At 33.1% G+C, this 19,067-nt stretch overlaps 4 protein-coding genes across 4 annotated transcripts; 2 read left to right on the forward strand and 2 right to left on the reverse strand.

Annotated features, from left to right (window-relative positions):
- The first annotated feature begins 1,034 nt into the window (after nt 1-1,034).
- Nucleotides 1,035-2,824, forward strand: LOC132903071 (myb/SANT-like DNA-binding domain-containing protein 3). Its single transcript, XM_060950390.1, has 6 exons — nt 1,035-1,378; nt 1,473-1,846; nt 1,928-1,999; nt 2,129-2,194; nt 2,285-2,428; nt 2,607-2,824. The coding sequence occupies exons 1-6, from the start codon at nt 1,332-1,334 to the stop codon at nt 2,822-2,824; spliced, it is 921 nt and encodes a 306-aa protein (XP_060806373.1). The 5' UTR covers nt 1,035-1,331.
- A 39-nt stretch (nt 2,825-2,863) lies between these two features.
- Nucleotides 2,864-4,084, reverse strand: LOC106140288 (putative nuclease HARBI1). The gene is made up of 2 exons (XM_013341865.2): nt 3,800-4,084; nt 2,864-3,628 (listed from the first exon to the last, which is right to left on the reverse strand). The coding sequence occupies exons 1-2, from the start codon at nt 4,082-4,084 to the stop codon at nt 2,864-2,866; spliced, it is 1,050 nt and encodes a 349-aa protein (XP_013197319.2).
- A 1,711-nt stretch (nt 4,085-5,795) lies between these two features.
- Nucleotides 5,796-11,012, forward strand: LOC106137865 (uncharacterized). Its single transcript, XM_013338798.2, has 4 exons — nt 5,796-6,405; nt 7,301-9,723; nt 9,818-9,958; nt 10,042-11,012. Exons 2-4 carry the CDS (start codon nt 7,303-7,305, stop codon nt 10,888-10,890), a joined length of 3,411 nt encoding a protein of 1,136 aa, XP_013194252.2. The 5' UTR covers nt 5,796-6,405; nt 7,301-7,302; the 3' UTR covers nt 10,891-11,012.
- A 5,911-nt stretch (nt 11,013-16,923) lies between these two features.
- Nucleotides 16,924-18,183, reverse strand: LOC132903072 (uncharacterized). Its single transcript, XM_060950391.1, has one exon. It carries the CDS (start codon nt 18,056-18,058, stop codon nt 17,129-17,131), a length of 930 nt encoding a protein of 309 aa, XP_060806374.1. The 5' UTR covers nt 18,059-18,183; the 3' UTR covers nt 16,924-17,128.
- Between the last annotated feature and the right edge of the window lie 884 nt (nt 18,184-19,067).

Below are 19,067 nucleotides of genomic sequence, written 5' to 3' on the forward strand. Positions count from 1 at the left end.
AGATTGTCAAAATGCTTCTGAAGAAAACTAATCAGTGGGTTCTCCTAAGTAAGTATTATCATTTAGACAATTACACTGTGAGGGAGAAATAGAAATCAAGTGGAAAAATAAATACATTGCTTGTTTATACTCATATGCAGTGTTCCATTTTGACAATATTCAGTCAATAACACATAAATATTTAATTAAGGGACATACTCATAACGAGGGGGACAATGCACATAGTTTAATAGAAAAAGAAATTAAGAGAAACCTAAGATCTGGTCCTATTTATATACCTCAACAATATGTACCTTTATTAAGGAGTGCTAGAAAAACAGGCACACCATTTAAAGTAAAAGAGTTAGATTACAATTTTTTCATAGACCTAAGAGCTTTACAGAATGAATGGGGGTATAACTTTAATCAGGATATTGATAAAAATATAGTAGGTTGGCGAGATTCCGACAATGAGATAAAGGTGATAAATTTGTGAAAGACAAGTTGTTTGTATTTTACTATAAAACTACATACGGCGAAGAAACTTTTAAGGAAGTAAATATGCGTAATAAAAGAAATAAAATGAAAGAAGGTTGTGAAATTACACTATCGAAGGCTTATAGTAACAAAATAGAACTTGCAGAAAATAAAAAGAAAGATTTAAGTTATCTTGTTAGAACTATAGCAATCCCTAGTACATATGCCTGGTTTTATGAAACTATTTTGTAAGAAATCGATCTCATTTTGTGACGAAGCAATTTATTTTGTTGTCTTCTAACTAATTTTATTTAGAAAGTGTTTTTAAGTTTTTTTATTTTTTGAGATACTTATTGTTTTATAGCCAAGTTGAGCAGTTTATATGATGAAGCTTAATAACTTTTTGTTTATTGTTATTTTCGAGAGAGTTTTTGTTTCATATTCCTTTGTCAAAGGTTTTTAAAAACTTACTTGTTGTTATGTTATATGTTAGCAAAAACATATTAAACATATTTTATTAGAAATTTTATGGTTAATAATAACCATTAGATTATAAGCTGACTGCAGTATGTACTAACACCCGTATTCACAAACAATACTTGTTTAAGCAAAGGAGCAGCACTATGCGAAGTAAGACATTTCTCAATGCGTTCCATATGGCAAGCATTCCATTTCGTAAACAATACTCAAGCGACACTTGACTAAGCGAACGCATTGCGTTGATTAAAGCTCTGTGATTGGTTCGTTTACGTTACGCAGTTCACTCTGCTTCTGATTGACATCTGTCAATTGTCAATATAACCTATAAAATACGATAAATATTGTTCGAAGTTTTTGTTTTGTGGTAGTTTTGCTTGTGTGGACTTGTAATAAATATGGATAAAATTACACCTTCTTCAGGTTCAGTAAACATAACCATCAGGTAAGTAAAAATACTTCTATTTACTGATGTTGTGTTGAGTTATTGTATATTTTCATCTTTGTTTATTAAAATCATATGTATGGTTATTTTGCAGTTCAAAAAAGCTGGCATTTTCTTCTGCCGAGAAAGAGTTGATTGTAGCCTTAGTACGGGAACGGCCTATCATTGAAGATAAACGTACACATGCTAAAAATATTGAGTTGAAGAAGCAGGCGTGGGAGGATCTAGCGGTAGCCTACAATTCTCAGTCATATGTCTCACAAAGAGTCACTCATCAATTAAAAAGATGCTGGGAGAATATAAAGACCCAAAGGAAGAAAGAACTTTCTCAGGAGTCGATGAGTATGAAACGCACTGGTGGAGGCCCTCCGGAAAATGGCTTCATGGTGTCTGATAATGTTATAGACACAATCTGTCCATTTATAAATTTGAGAGTTCCAGGAGTAATTGACTCAAATACAATTGAAAGTTAGTATACATGTATACCTGTGTCATAAGAAATTTTTCTTAGGTACTTTATATATTATTATGTTTTTGTTTTCTTTTTAGTTTTAGCTGACACAATAGAACCAAATTATGGGAAGAATCTTGAATTCAAGGCAGAAAAACCAACTGTGAAAGGTATCATCTCTCTTTGATTTGTATGTCCAATACTAATATAAGAAGTAATCAGTTATGCCTAAAATATATATATATAATAGGTACCTGTTTTTTTTATTATTTAATTAAATCAAATTATTTAATATTTAGATGATATGAAGAAACCCGAGTATGGGAAGATCCCTGAACTTCAGTTTGAAAATGCAACTGCAAAAGGTATCTTATTTTGAATCACATCAATGATATTTATTTCTATGTGTTTTATTCTATCGTATAATGTAACATACACTTATAAAATTGTTTCAGTTATTGATCTGAGCACAGAAGAACAAACCGAAAACCATTCAAGGAAACGACCAATATTTGCACAATTACAAAATGAAATAGATGAAAATAGCTATTTGCAGCCGAAAAGGAAATCTAATAAAGATACTTTTTCCACACCGACTAGTAAGTTATATTTCATATTTTTTTTATCGAAATCAAAAATTGAATGTGCAATAAAGATTCCTATATAAGTTAACTGTTAGACCTCATTGTCTGTTGTACAGTAAAATATAGTTTATTATAGAGAGCAGTTAAGTTACTATTTAGATTTATTTATTCAAATTATTGATATTTTTTTCAGGTAGCAAGAAATTTCTAAGCGAGACAGAAGCAAGAGTAAAACGCAGCACGATAAACATACAACAGGACCAGGCATTGCACGAGTTGAGGATACAGCGGGAAAAGATTTTGATAGAAAGAGAAAACAATTTGTTGGAGTACGAGAAAAAGATACATGAATTTCAAATTCAAAAAATTAAATTAGAAATTGAATTGTTAAATAAACAAATTGGAAATTAAACTTCTTAATATTTTATGTTTTATTTATTTAAAATATTATCAAAAGTGACGAGATATGAAAAGTCTTCTAAAAAGTAAACCTTCTCTAGTTTCTCTTGACTGTTGAACATTCCTCGTAGTTCTTTGTATATTCCTGTTATCAGGTTCAATATGCTCAATAACACCATGAGCCCTGCATATATTGTACAGTACTGCAGTAGCAACAATAACATTGCATGATGTTGTCAAATTTGTTGCCATCTTTTTAGATAGGCAAGGAAATATTCTCTTCCACACGCCTATAGTTCTTTCCACTGTGTTCCGGGTTTTAATATGTGCCTTATTATAATTTTCTTCCGAATTGTTTTCGGGTTGTGCCACTGGTGTCAGTAAATATCTTTGACAGCCATATCCACTATCTCCTAAAAGTATGCCATCTATAATACCTTGTTCCATTTTTCGCTTTAAACTGGATGCTAGAAATATTCTATTGTCATGTACTGACCCAGGTCTGTCAGCAACAATATCAAAAATCTCTAAATTTGGTCCACATACAACCTGAGTATTGATTGAGAAGAATTTTTTTCGATTCCTAAATACTTCTGCATATGGCCCACCAGGGTTTTGAATTGGGATGTGAGTACCATCAACAGCTCCTATTATCCCAGGAAAAGAGGCTATCACATAAAAGTCTTCTTTAATTCTTTGAAGGTTGTTGGGAAATTTGATGAATTCCTGTACTTTTAAACAAAACAGATGAGACACCCTTTTGACAATTCTTGAGACTGTTGGTTGACTGATACTTATGAGGTCTCCAGTAATCATCTGTAAAAAAAAGATATATACATTATACTTAATTGATAAACTTTCAATACAGTGGGTGGATGGCAGCACATACAATAATTTTACACACTTGTTTTATAGATATAAGTACCTAAGTAATATGTAAAGGTTTTATTTGTAGGTATAAAAAGTTTACGTGTTGTAGGAACCTACCTGAAAACTTCCAGAAGCATAAAATCTTAGAGACACTAGTAGCTGATATAAAGGTGGGACTGGAAGACCTCTTGCGGTTAATTTCTCCAAGTCTTTATTTATCAATGGCAAGAGTACAAAATGTACCACATCTTTGGTAAACCTGTAGCGTCGACGGAATTCTTCCGAACTGTAGTAATCAAAGGGATCTTGAAAATCCCATATCACTTTTCTGGTATTTATTATACTGTGCTCATCGTGCTCATTGATATAATTATCAAATTCTTCTTCACTGCTGTAATCCATTTTAAATAAAATATTTCACTAATCTTGATACACAAACAGAGCAAAAACAAATCTCGAAATACAACTAACCTCAAAATAATAGACAATAGACACTATGCGTTGCTTAATACAGCTCGCAAGCAACCTTAGCTGTGCGTTCATTTCAAGTGTCGCATAGCGCCGACCGTCGGTCAAGTATTGTCTCTGAATAGGTTTATGGGACCCTGTGCATCCACGCACACTGTGAGAACTCATAGTATTGTTTATGAATACGGGTGTAAAACTCTAACTTGAAGTCTGATTTTTTAATTCTGTATTTTATTACAAATAGGTATTAAACCTAATATTTTTGTGACTGATTTTGTGATATTATAGTAGTACCTACCTATAATTGTGATTTTTGTGATATATAATTGTGATTTTTAATTGTGATTTGTGTTTGATGATAATTACTGAAGAAAATTTTCCCAATAAATGTTCATGAAAGCATACTCAGGTTTTCACTTTCCTTTAATTTTGAAAGTCATTAATGTAATAAACTAGCATATTCCTAAATTAGTCATTAAACATAAACATAACATTAGTAAATAATTACCTGTTTTAAAAATAGACTCATTTTGTATTAGTATTATTCAATAAAAAAAGGACGTTAATCTAAATAAGTCAATTATATTTTTTCTTTTTCAGAAATTAAGTGACATCTTTTTTTAATCGTTAATTATCAAAGGTTCTAATTAGTTATTCTTACAATTTTCGTAACAAATCATATAAACAACCCCAAACCTACAATTATTAACAATAACTGTAACGTCAAAATGATTAACCTTAATATTACGATAGAATAACTAAAAAATGACCAACACTTCAATCACATTTTTATCGTTTACCAAAATTTAAGAATTTTGGATTGAGTCACTTCAATTCTAAAGGAGCGATATTCTTTGTGATACTAATTATCTTATTTCCTTGAAAATATTCTGATTACTGATTATAAAACAATTATGAGCCTGTAAAAGTACCTATGTTCATACTTACATCATAATGTTAGTCTGATTTTATTTTAAAAAGACTACTATATAATTCATAGTTTAATTGATAGTAAATATTATTTTTAATTAAAATTCGAGCCAAAAATACTTAAATACTTTTTTTGTTTCTTTAGTTAGTAGGTATAATACTCCCAATACCAACAGATAAAAATATAATTTGTCTGTTCCAATTTTTTAAAGTGTTTATGCCAAGCAAAGAAAATAATTAGGAAATAACTCAAAAAAACATTTACTTGTCCATCCAGTTAACTCGAGTTATGTAATTCGAGTTCAACCCGAGTTACGTTGATTTAAACTCGAGTTAAATCGAGTTTTGTTTTTTCCGAGTTGGCACATCACTAACTCTACTCATGGCGCCGGCGGGCAGCAAACGCTGTAGCGGGGAAGGGCGCGTGCTTTTGCGCGCCAGCATATCGTCAGTGAAGTTCTAACAGTGCGTAAGTCAATTTTTGGCGTTTGTAACATTTTGATGCCATTCGTTAAAGATTGGCCACGCGTTTCTTTATGACCAATCAGAAAGGAGATAGCTAGCCAATAGCGTTTCACTTTTCGAAAAGACTGACAGCTCGTAAGTCAACCTGTGGGCCAACACAGCGTAAGTCAGTCGTTCGCTGTAGTCAGTTGGAGTTGCTGCGTGAACTATTCCCAAAAAGGTAATTGAGTATTTCTCAAAATAAATGTACATTCTGGAAAAAAAAAGTGTGCCTTGATAAATTTTGAAAAATACATTCGTTTTTATTTAATCATAGAAATAATTTATACACCAAAATGTAGGATAACTATTAAACTTTAGAATAATGTGAAATAAACAGCTTAATCGTATTATTACTATTTTTTTCGTTTAGTTTTTAAATAACGTTTTTTTACCATTCATACAAAAATCGAATTGCCACCCTACCTACCTCATACTTTTACACTTCATAAAATGCGAACTGTAACATGAATATTGTGCATTTTTGTGTATTGTGGTTCTTCATGAAATGTAGTTACTGAAAATAAGTGATTTTCTATGGGGTTGCTTAATAAATTCATAATTAAATGCAAAAAATATAAATGAGTCGCGTCATTTTACTTTTTAGTAACTACTCTTTAGTTGCGTTTTATTTTACTTCCAAGTAATTTCTGAACGCATTAATTTAATTTTCAAACGGGCAACCCTAGCTGCTTTCTGATTGGTTGTTGGTTTGACGTCTCCGCCATTACATTTATTGTGAAAATCAGATGTACACGTGTTTTGTTGAGTGGGAATACTATTTCGTGACAGGAATTAAAACAGCCTTTTTTCACATAACGGTAAGTCTTGATTTACTCATCTTTTATAAATCGTGTGGTAATATCATTTGGAAAGCCTATATATTGGCAGTTTCAGCTTATAACAAACAATTTCCTTTTTATAACCTCGTTTTGTAAAATTTCTATTACAATTTCGTAACGATTTTTATGAATTTCGTAACGTTACGAAAAAGTACAGTATAAAGCTGTGTTCATACAGTTCCAACCTGATAATATTCACTGCCGAATTCATAAAAAATAGATCTTAGTAATGATAGTGCATCATCAGCAAAAGACTTGACGCCTCCGTAGACGAGTGGTTAAGGTGTGCGCCTTACAAGAGGAGGTTGTGGGTTCGAATCCCACGGAAAGCATACTTTGTAAAAGTTGTTTTCAGTCGCATTACGACATTGCAAAATTTGATTGTCTGATAAGAAAGATGATGCGTGCTTCGGAGGGCACGTTAAACCGGCGATCCCTGTTGCTGTCTTTGACAGTGGTCGTTATATAAACCATGTCGGAGGCCCTTGAGGCGGTTTAAAAGGAAGGTTTTAGTGTATAATATGTTTATGTACCACGAGTGTAAATCGAGGCGGGCGGCTAGTTCAAGATATACTACTTCTGCTGAGGACACTTAATTCTGTAGAGCAGCCATTTTCAACACGTTATGGTGTGTTTACATAAAATTATGAATTTTATGAACTCACTAGCTGTTCCCTGCGGCTCTGCCCGCGACATGTATGTTTTTGTCTAAATCGTGTATTTTTTTATCTAAATTTTTTCAACCCTTTTGTCGTGGAAATAGAACATACTTATGATCACACATACTACACACATTCGCATGTATAATATTAGTAGAAAAGTAGGGATTTGATTTCTTTGTGAGCATAACATTTATATCTTTATTTTATTTTAGGAATGCCACCTAAAACTAATGCCGAAAGGCAAAAAGCTTACAGAGAAAAACTAAAAAAGGAAAAGCCAGCAAAATATGAGAAAATTCGAGTTAAGCATTTGGAAAAAATAAAAGAAAATAACAAAAAGAAAAAGGAAATGCTTACAGAAAAAGAAAAAGAAGAGTTACGAGAAAAGTGGAGACAAGCCAATGCTAAAAGAGCTGAAAGAAAAAAGAAGGCTAACCTTACCACACATGACAAAAATACATTAGAAGTTAGAAAAAACACTTATTCTAATACAAAAATCTTAAAGGAAACACTAAAAAACCTAATTGAAGAAAATAATCAGTTAAAAAGACGTAATAAGAATTTAAAGCAAGCCTGTAATCGGATGAGAAAGCGAATGGTCAATCTGAAAAAACTACTACATCAACAAACTGTGACTAATAATGACGTTATTTCCATTGAACCAACTGCTAAAACACCACAATGTGACGACACACCATTAACGAAATCAAATAGTTTCATAAAAGAAGTTTTACCAAATGTGTCTCTGGTAGAAAAAGGAAGGGTGAAAAAGAAGTTACTTTTACTAAACACAATTACAGATTCTTTAAAGACAGAGTTTAATAAAGCAGATCCCAAAGAGAGGACAATACTAAAAAAGGTAGCTACAAACGTAATTGCAAATAAAAAAAAATTAAAAACAGCTATTTCTAATGTTCTTGGCCTGAAAGGAAGAATCAGAACGACGACAAAAGGAAGTAACCAAATGAGAAAGAAATATAAAAAAGAAATCCAAAATTTCTTTGCAAGAGAAGATGTAAGTAGACCTAGCGCAGGGAAAAAAGAGTGCATAACGAGAAATAAAGAAAAAGTACAAAAGAGATATTTAATTGAACCAATATACAAGCTCTATAGAAAATACAGGACAGAAGGTGGTAAAGCATCTTTGCAAACTTTTTATCGGTTCCGACCATTCTTTGTTGTGAAACCAAGACTTCAAGATAGGAATACTTGTGCTTGCATAAAGCATTGCAATTTATTGTTTAAGGCAATATCTTTGAAGAAGCTAGGTTTACTTCAAACATCTGACATTGATGAACTTATGAAAAATGTAAGTTGCAGCAATTCTTTCAAGTGCATGTACTCCGAGTGTTCTGAATGCAAAGATAAGAAATTAGCTATTGATTTGACGATAAGTGAAGATAGTCCCGTGCAATGGCTCCAATGGAAAATGAGCACGTATACCTATACTAAAATTGGCAAAAAGAAATCAGAAGAAAAACAGACAAAGAAGTATTTAAAACAGATAGTGAAAGGAACAGTGACTACATTAATTAAAGAATTTCAAGATGATATACAAAAATTTAAAACTCATTACTTCAATGTTTCGCATCAGTACTTGGCGTGGAAAAAGTGTATTGAAAACCTTGATGAAGAGGAAGCAGCATTGATTTGCGATTTTTCAGAAAACTTTTCATGCAAGCAATCTGAAGAAATTCAGGCTGTCCACTTTGGAGGATCCCGGAATCAAGTCACATTGCACACTTGCGTTCTTTACAGGAAAAATGCGAATCCCCGATCGATATGCTCCGTATCACCAAGTAATGAGCATGGTCCTGGAGCAATCTGGGCTCATTTGGATCCAATAATGAAACTATGCAAAGGCTTTAACATAAAAAATATTCATATATTTTCTGATAGCCCAGCAACGCAGTACCGCCAAAAACATAATTTCTACTTGTTTCAAAAAAATATAAAAGAATATAAATATGAATATGCTACTTGGAATTTCTTTGAAGCCTCACACGGCAAAGGTCCAGCTGATGGGGTTGGTGGAGCTTTAAAACGACAACTTGATAATCATATTTCACATGGCAATGACATAATCAACGCAAAAGAAGCATATGAATATTTATTAATTAACAGCAGAGTAAAAATGTTTTATATAAATGAAAATAACATACAAAATATGATGAAAATGATACCTAAAAATGTTATTCCCATAAAAGGTACAATGAAGATTCATCAAATCGTAATCGACGATAATACGAAAATTAAATATAAACTGTTGAGCTGCTTTGATTGCAAAAAAAATAACATCTGTTGCGACTGTTACCACACAAAAGAACACGAACTTCTACCCACCAACTACCTAACAGGGCCAAAAGCTGTACCATGTCGTAATAAACGAAACGCCTTAAAAATACAGAACACACCAGCAAAAAGATTCAAAAGAATAAATAGTTCTACTACAACGGAAAGTGACGTCAGTGTAAGATATTATGATGATTTAGATCCGAGAGATGTAGAATTTGAGAGTGAAGGCGATGATAAAATTACAAACTTTATAAAGAATTTTAAAAAAGTAGAGAAAGTTGATCTAGTTTCAGATATAGAAGAGCTAACGCATTTAAGGTTTAAAGATAGAGAAACTCAGGTAAAATACTAAAATAAGTCTCTTTAAATTCAAAATTTACAAATTTCTCATAGCATTTTTCTTAAAAACAAACTTTAATGAACACTTTTTTCAGGACTCAGATGTGGAATTTGAAAATGAAGACAATGATAAAGTTACAGACTTTATGAAGAATTTTGAACAAGAAGTAAAAATTGATCTGGTCTCTGATATTGAAGAGATAACGCAATTTAGGTTTAAAGACAAGGAAACACAGGTAAAATACTACAATAAATCCCTTAAATTACAAATGTCTTATAGCGTTTATTTAAAAACAAACTTTAATGAACATTTTTTCAGGACTCATGGGAAAAGAAAACAGGCAAGAAACGAGAACCTACAGAAAACGAAAAAGTAACAACGTTATCTTCATCAAGATTTATGTCTGCAAATCGTGCTTTCTATAACCCCGAAAATAAAGTCGACAAGGCAGAAGGATTGACTACGGAAAACGAAATATATTCTACACAAGAAGGCAAAGAAACAAGAAAATATAAAGGAAAAGGCATTGGAAAAAAGACAGTAAAACACCAACAACTTATAAAAGAAGAAAAATATCCAATTGATACAATGAATGTATTAAGACAAATAGATGACACAGAACAATCTAGTAAAGATTTAAAAAGTCGCAGAGAAGAAAGATCATCAACTGATTTGAATTCTCTGCCAATTATTTTCTTTGATAATTTAGTAAGTGACGAAGTTTTAGTTACGAACGATGAATATAAGCTTGATGCAACGATATTTAATGAACCAGAATATAATTTAAACTATTTTGATGATAATATTAATATTGATGATATGATAATAGAAAAGGATAATGCGAAAGAAAATAACACTGAAAATGAGAATGGTAGCAATGAAAGTGTCATACCAATTATAGATACTCACAAAATAAAACGCAAAATACCTGGACTGACTATTATCAAAGACGAAAGACTGGAAAATAAAGATACGAAAAATAAAGTGGTTTATAAGTCACTGAAACCCCTATCATTAAATAATTATATTAATGCACCAAAACGAAATAATAAACCAAAGTCTGAAAAACTTAGATCAGGAACTTCGATTATGAAACAGAATGTTTTTAATTATTATAAAGATAAGGAAGAAATTTACAAAGCTCTAAAGGATACTGACTCAAATTAAAGTTACGAATTTAAATGTTTAAATTACAAACACTGTTTCGATTCCAAAATTTTTTTTTAAACCTATTGTACTACTAAAAATTTAAAAAGCTTGGTAATTTGATTACAATACGTTAATGAATACTCTCTTGTTTTATTTTTAACTCCATAAAATAAATGGTCCCTATAACATAATAATACGAGTATCTAAGTAATATATGTATAAAATTTTATATATACATACATAAACATATTACATACACATATATAGATATACTAGCGGCCCTCTCCGGCTTCGCAGGGTACTTATAAACCTTCCCGGTGAAACCCTGTATCTATTACAAAAAACCGCATCAAAATGCGTTGCGTGGTTTTAAAGATATAAGCATACATAGGGACAGACAGACAGAGCGGGAAGGGACTTTATTTTATACTATTATACATATATTACTTATATGTACACACACACTTATAAAATATGTATGTATATGTATACAATAAATAAACGGGTACATAAATAACTTTGAAAAATATATACGTAAACATATAATATATATAAATAAATGAATTAAATTGTATTTTGTTTGCCATTGTGTAATAAGCCTTACGTTTACTATTTAGTTGCATCTTAGGACTATTTCGTAACAATATTTCGTAACTACTTTTTCGTTACGTACATTTATTTTGAGAAATACTCAATTATTTGCATTATTTTGTGTTTTCATTACAATAACTTAGTTTTTTATCTAATTCTGAAGCTATGTAATATAGAAATAGGTATTTTGTTTTGTAATTATACTAGGTTAAGTCGCCGAATTAAAAACAGTTTGACTTACGCAGTGTTTTGATTATGAGTTACGCAGTGTTTCTATGAGTTACGCAGTGTTTCTATGAGTTACGCAGTGTTTCTATGAGTTACGCAGTGTTTCTATGAGTTACGCAGTGTTTTGATATAAGTTACGTAGTGTTATTATAACTTTAATTTCTTTTCAGGACTACAAAATTATGGATTCTACGAGTGATAGTGAGAGCGAGGATATTTTGGAGTTATGTAAAGAGTTGAATATAAAAGTCCCTTTAAAAAAACAGAAGCTTTGAAATGTATCTATTGCAGAGTTAGAAAACATAGATATAAATAACTTGCCTATCGAAATACTACCTGAATTTCTGCCCATAAGTAATGAAACAGCTTCGGAACAATCACAAGATCCAGTGACATTAGCAGCTGAGATAGAAGAAACTGCATAAAGTTTTGTTGGAGAACTATCGCAAGCACCAGTTACTGTTCCACGTTCATGTGAAGAATTGCCACAATATGTAGTGCTAGAAGATCCAGCTTCACATTTAGATGCATCAGTATTTCATGAGATAGCTCCATGTTCATTTCAAGAGCAGCCTACTGTGTCAACAACTACTGCAAACCCTTCTTTACGTTTAGATATGCGGTCATCGGATGATGAATATGGACATTTAAATTCTAATAGAAAAAGAAGCATAAATGGATTTGCAGACTCTAAGAAATGGGACAAATCTAAAACAAAAATGAAACGTATGAAAGGAGAAGAGTATGTGGGATATCGCAGAGACAAGAAGGTTCATTCATCATTCCTCGTCCAGCACGTGAGATGGGTCCTGCACCTCTACATTTTGTACAAAGGATGCTGACTGTTCCTGACTTATTGTAAAAAAATAGTAATAGTTGTTAATAAGGTAAACAATAAAAATAAGTGATAAGAAAAATATGTTAACATTATAATGTATATTATAATAAGATAACATAAAAAACTGCAGAATAAGTAATAAAAGTAGTATGTAAGTCACAGTTCAAAATTTGGATAATAAAATAAGCCTGTGTTGTGTTCTATGAATCCTACCCTAGAAATAATATTAAATAAGACAACAACAATTAGAATAGACGGGAATCCCAACCGGAAATGTATAACAGATGATGAGTGAATGTGTAGTATGCGGAATGGAAGTACGAGAGGAATACTTGCGAGAACTGGTATGAAAGAGTACAATAGAGAAATAAAGACTCCCATAACGTGGGAGGTACTAGAAAAAAAAAATAGCATTAGCATGATTTGCTACTGGCTCATACCAGACCATGACTGGCCAATGTAGGGTCCATGGTGTTTCGCAGCCAACCATGTCACGGGCTATTAAGGAGATGGTAGAGGCTTTAAATATGTCTGAGATTATAAATACATATGTTGTATTTACTTTGACTCAAGGTGGCCGGGAGCAACAACAAGACAACAATTCAGTCTTTTCAAGACTGTTGGCTCTGTCTACCCCGCCAGGGATATAGAGGGGACCATATGTATGTAAATTTTTTTATTAAGCTACATTCATACATACATATGGTCACGTATATATCCCTTGCGGGGTTATTATTATTAATTAATATTATTAGTTAATAATATTAACCCCGGGTTAATATTATTTTGCTTGCTACTGAAAGAAGGGGTGGTAACCGTAAAACACAAAAGTATGCTCCACTCCGGAATTACGTACACCGCTTTTTGAAATCTTTGAAATGTGTTGAAGCACACTATTGTCGACGTTCAACTGAACGGAAATATCTTCCCAGCGAACTTAATATAAAAAAGTTATACAAAATGTATAATAATATAATACTGAAAACCCTGATAGTACTGTAAAGTCTTCTTATTTCCGGACAGTTTTCAACACCGTTTTTTATCTAGGTTTCGGAAACCCTAGAACTGACGCTTGTTCGAAATGCATTGAGTTATCTGAAAAACTCAAGATAGAAAATGATGCTGAGAAAAAAGTAACATTAATTACCGAAATAAGGATACATAAACTAAAGGCGAAAGCTTTATTCAATTAATTGAAGAGAAGAAAGAATGAATGGCGATATTTTTTTACGATTGTCAAAAGAATTTGGTACTTCCCAAAATTCCAGATCAAAGATGCTATTATAGTAGACAACTTTTTTTTTTTTTTTTTTTTTTTTTTTTTTTTTTTTTTTTTTTTTTTTTTACATTTGTCCTGCAAAACTGCTTACGCGGTTTGACTGCAGGTAATAGTCTCATTTATACTTATATGTAGGTACTTAAATCATAAACTATCTTATAAGATCAAAAGAATTACAGTGATTCGAGTAAATATTTTTTTAACATATTCTTGAATCGGCATAAGCGTGGTTCCAGTCTGATATTTTCAGGTAAACTATTAAGAAGATACGGTAAACGTTTTTTTAAAGTTCTATCTCCAAAGTAATTGTTTACTCTGGGGACCTTATATTTGCCTGTGGTTACTGACCTAGTGCCACGCCCATGTCTAATCAACGCTAAGCTGAGATCCCGTTTGCCATGGTTATTAACTGCCAAAAGGTATTTATGTTTTAAGCTTACTGGTAAGATTTTGCATATTTTAAATAATTTAGTATAATCTCCTTTACAATGAATTTTTGTTTTTCTGTTGACTAATAGTTTTAAGAATCTGATTTGTAGTGCTTCTAATCTATCGATGTAAGTTTTGAAAGTTAGTCCATAGCAATCAAGAGCGTATCCCAATATAGAATCGACTAAGGCGAAGTATATACATTTCAATACTGATGTAGGTACTTTAAAACATAGGTGATAAAATTTTCCTAGTAGTATTCTTAATTTATTACATATATAATCTATATGGGATTTCCAGGAAAATTTAGTGTCTATTTTGACACCCAGGTAAGTTACAGAACTGACATTTTCAATAGGTGTACATTTGCAATCTAAATTATTATCATGGAAGCATTCGAAACTATGAGCAAATAACGGAGGCGGAGATTCCACGGGGCGGAGATGAGGTGAGTGAATTATAAGCAATTTCGTTTTTTCTGTATTTAAAATGATGCCATTATCATGTGACCATTTCACCACCGCGTCTACGTCCCGCTGGACTAAACGGCACGTCTCGGCAAGGTCTGTTCCTGCGCTCAGCGTGCACAGGTCGTCGGCGAACATGTACGCGGAGCAGTGCTGCAGCGCTCCGCAGAGGCCGTTAACGTGCATCAGGTAACAGACAGGACCACACCCCGACCCCTGCGGGACGCCGCAATCGACTAATTTTTCGTCACTTAGCGTGTCTCCGACCTTCACTCTATAAGAGCGTCCAGTAAGGTAGTCGCTGAACCATTGGTTCAGCGGCTGTCCCAATCCGCATTCCTCCATGCCCTTCAAGAGGGTATCCATATCGAGGGTTTCAAATGCCTTCTTAAAGTCATAAAAAACAGCTACAACAATTTTTTTGTTTTCTAAATGTGTATTAATATCGTCCGTAAATTTAGATAATAGCGTATTTGTACTTTTCTGTTTCTGAAAACCGTGTTGACATTCATTAAGAATATTGTTTTTTTGTAAATAGGTACCAATTTGATTAACTATACTTTTTTCTATTATTTTGTCGATAGCTGATAATATTGCTATTGGTCTGAAATTGGAATATACCTTTTTATTCCCTCTTTTATGGATTGGACGTATTATGGCTTCTTTTAATTTAGTAGGAAATTTTTTATTTTTCACAGACAAGTTTATTAATTTTGCTAAAACAGGGCTAATCTTATCAACAATTAGTTTCAAATCGGACATGCGTATAAGGTCGCTTCCTGGCGATTTATTTTTATCCATTTTATCTATAATTTTTTTAACATCATTACTGTCAACCGGTTGCCACCTCATAAACACGCTCGATGGATTAATATAACTATTTCTATCTAACCATTTTTGATCACATGAATGCTTTATCTGTTTGATTTCATTGGAAAATGTGTTCGCAAATTCGTTACATATGACATCTATACTTCCGTTATTTTTCATATTATTAAGGATCAACTCGTCCAATGATTGCTTTTTGTTACCTAATAAAGCATTAATTTTATCCCATATTTTTTTAATATTATTATTACAGTCTATTATAGTCTTTTTATCATACTCAACGTTACTTCTAAAAATTACTTTCTGACATTTATTTCTATATCTAGTATAATTTAGACGCTTTATCATATTCTTTGTATCGCTGCACCATATCTTAAATAATCTATCTTTTTCTTTAACCATATATTTTATTTTATCATTAATCCAAGGTTTTTCATTTCTTGTATCCCTATTTCCTGATGTATTTTTTAATTTATAACATTGGTTGTAAATATTACTAAACAATTTGGCGAGTTCTTCGTACAGTTTAAGTGGGCAATCATAACATAACAGATGTTCGAAATCGGTTTCTAATAGTTTTTCTCTTACTAATCGATTATCAAGTACGCGTTGTTGGTCCGCACGTATAGGATGCGGTGCCGCGGCCGCCTGCGCAGTGACGTGCGCGCGCGGCCGCGACCCCACTCCTCTAGCAGTCGCGGCGCAGGCGCTAACTGTGGTACTTACACTGTTAGCTCGCTGAGTTTGTTTCCATTGTATCGCGGCCGCAACTAAATAGTGGTCTGAAATTTTATGTTTTATTACTGCTGAATCAATAAGTGCTGTTGGTGACTTAATAAAAATGTGGTCCAAACATGATTCTACTAATTTACCATTTAAAATTTCCCTTCTCGTTACATCATTAATGCATTTTAAGTATCCATTTTCAGCCAATATATCTTCATAAAACTTCACATAAGTATCATTATTTTTTAACAAGTTTATGTTTAAATCTCCACATATAATTACTTTTGCATTAGTAGGTAAAGACTGTAAAAGTTTATAAAAGTAGGTAAGAAATTCTTTTATTTTATTTTGATTATTATACCTTGGTGGTCTATAAATAGAAATAACGTGGATTTGCTCACCTTGCCAATCGCACACAATGGAAACAAACTCCGCCGCCCGCTCGTGATCCGCGAATATAGGCGTCTCGCTCGCGCGCGCGGACAGCCTCGTGCGCGAATATACCAACACCCCGCCACCTCTTCTCTCATTACGCGTATGTACATTAAGATCGAATCCAGGAATGTTATAAAATGACAATAATGAAAAGTTAATGTTTGGCTCAGTTAGTACTAGAATATCTATATGATTTAAAGAATTATTTATAGCAACTAAAAGCTCTGAAAAATGTTTCTTAATAGAACATATATTTATGTGTATTATACATAAGTCCTTCCTATAGATTGTTTGACGTATCCAGTTGTCTACGTTATCAGCACACACATAATTAATCGATTCATCGTTAGATATTAAGTCCAATTGTAGTGTGTCTGCGAATTATATTGATAACTTTTAAACATAATAATTTTATAAGTTAAGAATAAGGAGAAATTATATCTTGCTAAGCAAATCGGATATATCACTTTCATCACGAATACATATGGACTTTTCACCATCTAATTTTTTAACAAGAATCTTTCCGTTTGACACCCATATGTATTTATACGCGCCCCGAAGATCCTTCTTTGTATTCCATAGCAGAGCTCGGGTGAATTTAGTGAGGGCTTCATTTATATATATTTTATTTGTTGCTGATCCCGTTGTGATGTCATTACTAGTTACACCCATCATATTCCGGCGTTGTGCTAGCCATTTATCGCGAGATTCCACTCCAGTTGATTTGAACGCCACGATTATCGGGGACGGCTTTGCGTCACTTTTTTGCACGCGGGTACTCGAAGCTCGCCTTACGCTCTCGATGTCCGATGTATTAACCTTCAAAGTTTGGGCAATATTCGATACTATCTCCTTCAGGTTTTCTCCAGGTACTTGTTCTATCCCTACTATTTCTAGGTTGTTCTTTAGAGAAGTTTGCTCGAAATCACGCATTTTCTGTTCTAGCGCAATATTGCATTTTTCTAGGTAGACACACTTATTATTGATATTATCTACTTTTTTCTCCAGCTTATTGATTTTTTCTCTTGATTTTTCGTGCTCTGCGATCAAGGTATCATATTTATCAGACAGCAAGCTGAGGCTCTGAGTGATTGCATCGAGATGTTTTTTAACTCCCGGTATTTCGCCAACTTTCTTCTGTATGTCCTTAAGAATATTTCCGTAGTCTTGTACCCTCTCCTCCTGCTCGTCTTCCTCCGATCCCTCATCCTCACAGTTATTACAGTAATTTCTGGTTTTCCCCAACTTTAAGTCTGCTACCAAACCCTTCACGCAATTCCTATGAAAAGTGCCCTGGCATGGTCCTTGGCATATGAAATGCAATCCTTTTTTTGGCAACACCTTTTTACATTTTTGGCACTCCATTTTAAATATTACGTAGTCACTTAAATATTATTTGACTTTAATCACTTTTGTTTACGTCGCACGCGCGCACTACTTGTAGATCGTATTTGACCTTGACGCGTGTGCGCGGGTCGACACTCCGTGCGAGACTGTATTTGTGTAACTATATTTGTACAATTTTATGATAATTCGTGAAGGATAAATAAAGATAATTCTCATTCATACATCTGGACAGAAAATGAGCATTTTAAAGTAGGTAATGAAATAGCTTCTGCTGTGTACCACAATCTTAATCAAAGTGTCCTGAAAAACATAACTCACATCCGCCTGGTGGCAGACGGATGTGGAGGTCAAAACAAGGATAGTGCAATGCTAGCTATGTGCTCTCGTTGGCCCTTAGACAACAGGTCCATCACAAAAATTGAATTGGTGTTCCCAGAGACGAAGGAGTGCCCTCCTTCATGCCCGCAGACAAAGTTTTCGGTAACATCGAAAAAGAAATCCGTAAGAGAGAAGTAATTACTTCGTCTTCAGAGTATGCAGAAATGATTGGCCAACATACTACTATCACAAAACTTACAAAAATACCTATTAACAACTGGAAAGAAAGCGTTCAAGCAGTTGTAGATGCCTGTTATCTGCTCGTCAACTTCACTACAATCCCAACTCAGCCTTCTCATAATGCTTGTTGTGTCTTACACAATATAGCCAACAAGGCACGCTTGAATGTTCATCCATTAAACAATGACCAAATAGCAGCTGAACTTGCTGCTAATGTTGAGGTGCGCAGGCTTGAAGCAAGGACTGACAGCAACAGGCATCAAAATCAGGAACTTTTAGAAAGCAGGGCAGTCCAACAATCGCTCGTGAACTGCCTGTGGGAAGAGAAACAAAGACGTTAATTAAAAACCTAATTGGTAGTGTACTCGCCTGACAATAATTTTATCATCATCATAATAATTACCTTTCATTACGCCCAATTTTACCACCTTACCCATTTATAATAATAAAAATACTTATTTTGTAAAAA

This window comes from Amyelois transitella, chromosome 21 (genome assembly GCF_032362555.1).
Source record: "Amyelois transitella isolate CPQ chromosome 21, ilAmyTran1.1, whole genome shotgun sequence".
NCBI classification, from domain to species: Eukaryota; Metazoa; Arthropoda; class Insecta; order Lepidoptera; family Pyralidae; genus Amyelois; species Amyelois transitella.

Bases quoted from the DNA above. Each gene is read 5' to 3' on its own strand.
- LOC132903071 (XM_060950390.1), top strand. From the start codon at position 1,332: ATGGATAAAATTACACCTTCTTCAGGTTCAGTAAACATAACCATCAG. The intron at 2,000-2,128 runs GTATCATCTCTC...TTTAATATTTAG, and splicing joins AGAAAAACCAACTGTGAAAG to ATGATATGAAGAAACCCGAG. The intron at 2,429-2,606 runs GTAAGTTATATT...TATTTTTTTCAG, and splicing joins TACTTTTTCCACACCGACTA to GTAGCAAGAAATTTCTAAGC.
- LOC106140288 (XM_013341865.2), bottom strand. From the start codon at position 4,084: ATGGATTACAGCAGTGAAGAAGAATTTGATAATTATATCAATGAGCAC. The intron at 3,629-3,799 runs GTAGGTTCCTAC...TTTTTTTTACAG, and splicing joins ATGCTTCTGGAAGTTTTCAG to ATGATTACTGGAGACCTCAT.
- LOC106137865 (XM_013338798.2), top strand. From the start codon at position 7,303: ATGCCACCTAAAACTAATGCCGAAAGGCAAAAAGCTTACAGAGAAAAA. The intron at 9,724-9,817 runs GTAAAATACTAA...CACTTTTTTCAG, and splicing joins TTAAAGATAGAGAAACTCAG to GACTCAGATGTGGAATTTGA. The intron at 9,959-10,041 runs GTAAAATACTAC...ACATTTTTTCAG, and splicing joins TTAAAGACAAGGAAACACAG to GACTCATGGGAAAAGAAAAC.
- LOC132903072 (XM_060950391.1), bottom strand. From the start codon at position 18,058: ATGGAGTGCCAAAAATGTAAAAAGGTGTTGCCAAAAAAAGGATTGCAT.